The sequence below is a fragment of the Eurosta solidaginis genome, chromosome 2 (genome assembly GCF_040869045.1).
Source record: "Eurosta solidaginis isolate ZX-2024a chromosome 2, ASM4086904v1, whole genome shotgun sequence".
NCBI lineage: Eukaryota > Metazoa > Arthropoda > Insecta > Diptera > Tephritidae > Eurosta > Eurosta solidaginis.
Window position 1 is genome coordinate 71,446,667 of NC_090320.1, and position 9,186 is coordinate 71,455,852.

A 9,186-nucleotide genomic window follows, 5' to 3' on the forward strand; every position below is an offset into this window, starting at 1 on the left:
TCATATGTGTGTAATTTCAATAATGGCCGCGTCACAATGACCTTTTTCATATAGATGCGTTCAACGCAATCTTGTGAATGATGGGTAGCTTGCACGCATTTTTATGAAAACGGCAGATCGAGCGACACTAGCGCCAACTGACATACAAATGTTGGCAATCTTCAACTTTTGCTACATGTACCTAAAGCATAAGATGAATTCAACATTGGTTTTCCCACTTTGCAAGTGGAACTATTTTTCCAACGTTTTTCACAATTAAAAACTGCCTTTTAACAAAAAAAAATAGGAGACATTAAATGTTAGCAAGAGTTATAATATTAATATTCGCCCACCGGACTAAGATTGCCTGGAACCAAACGTGTTTTTCGATACTGCTCTTAACATTGTGGGCGTGTTATAGCAGACAAGTGCTATAGCAAAGAATTAAAAAGTTTTTAATTGTTTTCATTTTTATTTCTGTATTTGGCCACTCTGAAAAAAAAGTGTAATAAAATTTCGGCCGGTATTGTGCTTTGGGTAGGCGAAATATCTATACCGGAGGGGCGAAGATCGTCGTCGCTCGGCATTAATTTAACAGCTTTAGTCGGGATAATCAATAAATAAATTCCAGTTGTTGAAAAAAAATTTGTTTTCTAGGCGAAGTTAGAAAAGACTTCAGGAGAATATGTCGAAGAAGTACAGTCACACCCTTCTTTATCACAAGAAACGACCAATACACCGTCAAATTTTTTTCATCACAACATACTGAAGAAATCCATTCAACATATATTTTAAAATGTGATACTGATCCCTTTTATGGAAATGATGCATGTTACGCATTAGATAAAAAGTGATCTGCAATAATTGACAACTGAAACTTATTTCTGTGATCAGAGACGAGAAACTGACTACGCGATCATTCGATTATGGCATAATCTCACACAGTTCTTCATCAAGAAGTGTTCTGAAAGCAAACAGGCATTGGAAAAACTTCGCTCATGCATCTTTACTGGGTTCCCGGTCATAAAGAGATAGAAGGTAACGCAAAGTCAGATGAGTTGGCAAAGGAGGATGCAACACTCACTGAATCGACGATAGACGTCCTAATCCCTTTGGGAGAAATCAAAAGGCGACAAGAGTGCAGAGCCTACGATATTAGACTCACAAAATGGCTAATATCTTTGAAGAGAGATGACTTAAGGCTCACGATGGGCATACTAACTGGACACTGCTTCTGGCGCCATATGCTTATAAGTTGGGCCTCGTCATTAACATCAGGTCTAGGAAGTGCGAGCTGCAGGAAGAAACGGTTGAACACGTTCTGTGTTCGTGTCCTGCGCTCGCCAGGTCAATGCTCCTGCTACTAGGGGGAGTCAGAGTTGCTAGATCTCGAGGCATCTATACATATGCAAATTTTTTTAGTAGGTCATGAAAAAAATCGTAAAAATCAATGTCGAAAAAAGTCAAAAAAATGATGTTTCGCAGGCTCGAAATTAGTTTTTTAGGTATGCTTAGTGGAACTTTTTTTCCTGAGCCCAAATCCTATCGAAAAATCGATGACGCGATATCGGTTAATAAATCGACCCAGTCTAATGTATATACAAATTTACATGTATGTATTTTTTTGTTTTGTTTACATGTTTTTTTCAAAAGTGTTATTTATGTGAAATGTGCTTTATTTGTTTTACAATAAATTATGAATTGTTTTATACAAATATAAACTGCAGCTATTGTTTTCTTTGAAAAAAAAATCTACCAACCCATTCTCTTTCTAAAGGTCCGCCCACTGAGCCAGAGCACTGTCCGGAGTTCACGAATATTATTGTTTTGATAATCGTCGCAAAATAGAAGAAGAACTAAGCCAGATGAGTCACGAGTATATGAAAAACACTTTTTTCTGGACAAGAAATTTTTCGTAGTAATGTTTATTATCTCTGAGTGTGCAATTGGTTGGGCGTAAAAGTGCATATGAAAAGCTTTACAAAAATTATAATTTTTTGATATTTTATCTGAAATACATATATACAAATGAATTGAAAAATTTCGGCTAGTGTCAGCAAGTATGCTGACGATTTGGAAGAGACGTTAGACAATGAATGAATTCTTTTACTGAATCGACTGGAAAATTCGTTAGCAAATACGGCATTCATCTTATCCTAATGTGGTCATTGTACTCCGTATTGTTTTTAGTATTCCGGCAAAAAATTGTTCCGGAGAAAGATCTTTTTCCACTTTAAAAGGGTAAAAACCCTTTTACATGCAAGCCTGGGCCAAGATATTGCATTGCTTTCTATGTATTGAAGCTCAAATAGTTCAAGAAATTATAGCCAGGATATACACATTTTGCTTTCATATGAAAGTGCAAAGAGAGGGCCCTTCCATATGAAGCCAAAGGCACTTCAGTATGATATTCAAATTTACACTAACAAATTGACACCAAAAGTTTTTTTAAAAATATTATAGCACTAAGAAAAATTTTAATTCAAAATTTATTCATTGAGGAGGCCATCAATATTCTTTAAATATTTAAAATATTTTTTTTTTTTTATTGAAAAAAGTTTCAGTGTACATAGGTATAATTTTGTATATGTATTGAGATTTGCACTTCCATATAAAAATTTTTGAACAGCCCTAAAGTTTATAACTTATTTATCTGCTATCTTTATTAGTTATAACTACTTAAAAAATGTATGTCAATAAATAAAGGTATTTTTAAACAAAAATATTGAATCAAAATAATGAAATTCATTTTTTAAAAAGGGCGGTATATTGAATGGGTCTTAGGGCGACAGCAAGCCTAAATCCGTCACTGCTGGTATGCCTACGATACGGGATATTATTGAGAATTTAAAATGTCAGTCATTGAGTTGAGCTATTGAGAATACGGGATAAATATTGCTATAGCTAGAAATTTAAAACTGCATGGGGAAAGAGATAGATAGGGATAGAAAACTAACTAAGCAATCGATAAGACAACAATTAGAGAACTAGTTGAGGCATATTTTGTTTACTTATTTAATCAACAGAATAAACAAATTCTAGTGACAAATATATTAATGGGGTATAAATATAAGATAATCCATCCCTCAAGTGAGGGAGGCTGAAAGCCTTCGGTGGTGCTATAAATATGGTAAATCTTCAAAACCTAGTAACGGCAAAAAAAATATCAACCAGGCTATCTCCTGAACAAATCAACCAGTCGCAGGAGATCAGATGGCATGATCATTGGAGTATTTGAAGAATATAAATTTTGAAAACGTAGAGCCCTATGCGCGGTGCTGGCGAGGAGCATCGAAAGAGATTTGACATAAGCTCTACTCCCTTAACGTGGCAACCGAACGATTCTCATCGAAATTCTTAGAACAACAAGGAGAAGTAAATGCAGTTATTGAAAATTGGATCGGTGGTTTGAACGTAACTTACATATTTAAGGAACATTTTTTTATTAACGCAGTTCACAATTAATTGCATATGAAGTGACAAATTTATGCATTTCCATGAAAATGCACCAGATCGTGAGCGGCCCCATTAAATTACCATCACAAATACCATAGCAACCATCAAACGAAAACAACCCTACAAGACACGACATAAATTAAGAGCACTTAGGTATAAACAAGTTTTTAAAAACAACTCAGAAATCGCGAATTATATGAAAAAAATTCGTGCGCAATGTTAGAAAATGGGAGAAGATTAAGTACACGCATATACGCACACACGCATGTATTTATGAACTTTATTTTATAGGCTCGTAAAAACTTTCATTTTATCCATTGGTAATCTAACCGAAAGTGTTCTTTAAGGGAATATCAGCTGATCGAAACGATGCTTTTGCGGATGGCATTCCAAAAGCAATGGATATTTAGTATTGCATTTTGAAAAGCTTTTGCCAAGTGCATTTGCATGTATTTTGTTTTTGCACTGCATATGGTATGCAATGAAAATTTGCTATACAGCAATGCAAAACTACTTGCACAGTAGACTTTTATGCATTTTCATTACTTTTAATGTATTACGCACAATAATTCACAAGCATTTTTATACTCAGTTGAGCAGAGCTCACAGAGTATATTAAGTTTGATTGGATAACGGTTGGTTGTACATATATAAAGGAATCGAGATAGATATAGACTTCCATATATCAAAATAATCAGGATCGAAAAAAAATTTGATTGAGCCATGTCCGTCCGTCCGTCCGTCCGTCCGTCCGTCCGTCCGTCCGTCCGTCCGTCCGTCCGTTAACACGATAACTTGAGTAAATTTTGAGGTATCTTGATGAAATTTGGTATGTAGGTTCCTGAGCACTCATCTCAGATCGCTATTTAAAATGAACGATATCGGACTATAACCACGCCCACTTTTTCGATATCGAAAATTTCGAAAAACCGAAAAAGTGCGATAACTCATTACAAAAGACAGATAAAGCGACGAAACTTAGTAGATGGGTTGAACTTATGACGCAGAATAGAAAATTAGTAAGATTTTGGACAATGGGCGTGGCACCGCCCACTTTTACAAGAAGGTAATTTAAAAGTTTAGCAAGCTGTAATTTGGCAGTCGTTGAAGATATCATGATGAAATTTGGCAGCAACGTTACTACTATTACTCTATATGTGCTAAGTAAAAATTAGCAAAATTGGATGAAGAACACGCCCACTTTTTAAAAAAAAATTTTTTTAAATTCAAATTTTAACAAAAAATTTAATATCTTTACTGTATATAAGTAAATTAAGTCAAAATTCAACTCCAGTAATGATATGATGCAACAAAATACAAAAATAAAAGAAAATTTCAAAATGGGCGTGGCTCCGCCCATTTTCATTTAGTTTGTCTAGAATACTTTTATTGCCATAAGTCGAACAAAAATTTACCAATCCTTCTCAAATTTGGTAGGAGCATAGATTCTATGACGGTAACTGTTCTCTGTGAAAATGGGCGAAATCGGTGGAAGCCACGCCCAGTTTTTATACACAGTCCACCGTCTGTCCTTCCGCTCGGCCATTAACACAATAACTTGAGCAAAATCCGATATATCTTTACTAAACTTAGCCCACGTACTTACCTGAGCTCACTTTTTCTTGGTATAAAAAATGGGCGAAATCTGACCATAACCACGCCCACTTTATCGATATCGAAAATTACGAAAAATGAAAAAAATGCCATAATTCTATACCAAACACGAAAAAAGGGATGAAACATGGTAACTGGATTGGTTTATTGACGCAAAATATAACTTTGGAAAAACCTTTGTAAAATGGGTGTGACACCTACCATATTAAGTAGAAGAAAATGAAAAAGTTCTACAAGGCGAAATCAACAGCCCTTGGAATCTTGGCAGGAATACTGTTAGTGGTATTGCATATATAAATAAATTAGCAGTACCCAACAGATGATTTTCTGGATCACCTGGTCCACATTTAGGTCGATATCGCGAGAACGCCTTCACATATACATCTAAGGGCCACTCGCTTTTAAAACCCTCATTAATACCTTTAATTTGATATCCATATCGTACAAAAACATACCAGAGTCACCCCTGTCCCACCCTAATGGCGATATCTCGAAAAGGCGTCCACCTATAGACCTAATGCCCCCTCCCTCTTAAAATGCTCAGTAACACCTTTCGTTTGATACCCATATCGTACAAACATTCTAGAGTCACCCCTGGCCCACTCTAATGGCGATACCTCGAAAAGGCGTCCACCTATAGACCTAGTGTCCACTCCCTCTTAAAATGCTCAGTAACACCTTTCGTTTGATACCCATATCGTACAAACATTCTAGAGTCACCCCTGGCCCACCCTAATGGCGATATCTCGAAAAGGCGTCCACCTATAGACCTAATGCCCACTCCCTCTTAAAATGCTCAGTAACAGCTTTCGTTTGATACCCATATCGTACAAACATTCTAGAGTCACACCTGGCCCACCCTAATGGCGATATTTCGAAAAGGCGTCCACCTATAGAACTAAGGATTACTCCCTTTTAAAATACTCATTACCACCTTTCATTTGATACCCATATCGTACAAACACATTCTAGAGTCACCCTGGCCCACCCTAATGGCGATATCTCGAAAAGGCGTCCACCTATAGACCTAATGTCCACTCCCTCTTAAAATGCTCAGTAACACCTTTCGTTTGATACCCATATCGTACAAACATGCTAGAGTCACCCCTGGCCCACCCTAATGGCGATATCTCGAAAAGGCGTCCACCTATAGACCTAATGTCCACTCCCTCTTAAAATGCTCAGTAACACCTTTCGTTTGATACCCATATCGTACAAACATTCTAGAGTCACCCCTGTCCCACCCTAATGGCGATATCTCGAAAAGGCGTCCACCTATAGACCTAATGCCCACTCCCTCTTAAAATGCTCAGTAACACCTTTCGTTTGATACCCATATCGTACAAACATTCTAGAGTCACACCTGGCCCACCCTAATGGCGATATCTCGAAAAGGCGTCCACCTATAGAACTAAGGATTACTCCCTTTTAAAATACTCATTACCACCTTTCATTTGATACCCATATCGTACAAACACATTCTAGAGTCAACCTGGCCCACCCTAATGGCGATATCTCGAAAAGGCGTCCACCTATAGACCTAATGCCCACTCCCTCTTACAATGCTCAGTAACACCTTTCGTTTGATACCCATACCGTACAAACATTCTAGAGTCACCCTTGGTCCAGCTTTATGGCGATATCTCGAAAAGGCGTCCACCTATAGAACTAAGGATTACTCCCTTTTAAAATACTCATTACCACCTTTCATTTGATACCCATATCGTACAAACACATTCTAGAGTCACCCTGGCCCACCCTAATGGCGATATCTCGAAAAGGCGTCCACCTATAGACCTAATGCCCACTCCCTCTTAAAATGCTCAGTAACACCTTTCGTTTGATACCCATATCGTACAAACATTCTAGAGTCACCCTTGGTCCACCTTTATGGCGATATCTCGAAAAGGCGTCCACCTATAGAACTAAGGATTACTCCCTTTTAAAATACTCCTTACCACCTTTCATTTGATACCCATATCGTACAAACACATTCTAGAGTCACCCCTGGCCCACCCTAATGGCGATATCTCGAAAAGGCGTCCACCTATAGACCTAATGCCCACTCCCTCTTAAAATGCTCAGTAACACCTTTCGTTTGATACCCATATCGTACAAACATTCTAGAGTCACCCCTGGCCCACCCTAATGGCGATATCTCGAAAGGGCGTCCACCTATAGACCTAATGCCCACTCCCTCTTAAAATGCTCAGTAACACCTTTCGTTTGATGCACATATCGTACAAACACATTCTAGAGTCACCCCTGGCCCACCCTAATGACGATATCTCGAAAAGGCGTCCACCTATAGACCTCATGCCCACTCCCTCTTAAAATGCTCAGTAACACCTTTCGTTTGATACCCATACCGTACAAACATTCTAGAGTCTCCCCTGGCCCACCCTAATGGCGATATCTCGAAAAGGCGTCCACCTATAGACCTAATGCCCACTCCCTCTTAAAATGCTCAGTAACACCTTTCGTTTGATACCCATATCGTACAAACATTCTAGAGTCACCCCTGGCCCACCCTAATGGCGATATCTCGAAAGGGCGTCCACCTATAGACCTAATGCCCACTCCCTCTTAAAATGCTCAGTAACACCTTTCGTTTGATGCACATATCGTACAAACACATTCTAGAGTCACCCCTGGCCCACCCTAATGACGATATCTCGAAAAGGCGTCCACCTATAGACCTCATGCCCACTCCCTCTTAAAATGCTCAGTAACACCTTTCGTTTGATACCCATACCGTACAAACATTCTAGAGTCACCCCTGGCCCACCCTAATGGCGAAAGGGTCCACCTATAGACCTAATGCCCACTCCCACTCCCCTTTCATTTGATTCCCATATCGTACAAACACATTCTAGAGACACCCCTGGTCCACCTTTATGGCGATATCTCGAAACGGCGTCCACCTATGGAACTAAGGATCACTCCTTTTCAAAATACTCATTAACAGCTTTCATTTGATACCCATATCGTACAAACACATTATAGAATCACCCCTGGTCCACCTTAATGGGGACATCTCGAAAAGGCGTCCACCGATAGACCTAAGGCCCACTCCCTCTTAAAATGCTCAGTAACACCTTTAATTTGATACCCATATCGTACAAACAAATTCTAGAGTCAGCCCTGGTCTACCTTTATGGCGATATCCCTAAATGGCGTTCATCCATAGAACTATGGCCTACTCTCTCTTAAAATACCCTTTAATACCTTTCATTTGATACACATGTTATACAACCACATTCCAGGGTTACCCCAGATTGATTTTCCTTATTTTGTCTCCATAGCTCTCAACTGAGTATGTTATGTTCGGTTACACCCGAACTTAGCCTTCCTTACTTGTTATTATTTGTTTTTTATTTTACTATCTTAATATGTATACAATGCATAATCATTCACGTGTTGGTTGAAAAATCAGTTTTCTACTCACTGTGAATACTTGACATAGAATAGTAAAAGTCCGAGTGATAGTAATGATAAACGCCTAAATTGGGTTGAGTATGCCGTGGCTGATTTGGTCGTCTCATCAGATTTTTATCCGCCATGATGTTGACGTTCTATGATTTAACTTTCTACGTTACTGAAACTGCTGTCTTGGAAATTAAATATAACTTTTGAAAAACACCAAACAACCGATGTCAACGAGATTTTCTAACTAACTTAGGCCAACTGAGTCCCTACAATTTTGCGATAAATGATTAAATTCCTGCACGCTGTATATGTATACATAATATGACATATTAAGAACTAATGTTTATGTATGTAAGTATACAAATAAAGAGGCGGAGAAAGCGGCGATAGATAGAGGAATACTTATAGAGTTAGTCAGGAAAATAGCAATATGATGATTATGGCGGCGTTGAAGTCACTCTGTAGCGTTGACATTAGAAGCTACTGAGAAGCTAATCAGCTGTTGGGATGATTCCGATGTAGTTGTTTTTAATTTTGTTGTTTCTTTAGATATGTCTGCAAAAGTGTGGGTGTTGTTTACTATACCTATTGAACAGTGTTGGAACCATAGTAAAACCGTAGTAAATTTATTAGGCTGAACGGATCAACAAAAACCTCAAATAGACTGAAAGATTTAAAAATTGACTACATTTAGCTTAAAATAAGAAA

At 38.1% G+C, this 9,186-nt stretch overlaps 1 protein-coding gene across 2 annotated transcripts in view; it reads right to left on the minus strand.

Moving 5' to 3' along the window:
* Positions 1–8,628, minus strand: part of LOC137239886 (uncharacterized) — a 194,941-nt gene extending 186,313 nt beyond the window's left edge. Inside the window, exon 1 of one of the 2 annotated variants that reach the window (XM_067765659.1) lies at positions 8,498–8,624. In XM_067765659.1, coding sequence (XP_067621760.1) covers positions 8,498–8,612 — 115 coding nt within the window. In that variant the 5' untranslated portion in view covers positions 8,613–8,624. Of the gene's footprint in view, positions 1–8,497 lie in introns of both variants that reach the window. The other variant, XM_067765665.1, reaches the window with a different exon arrangement.
* Positions 8,629–9,186: the final 558 nt, after the last annotated feature.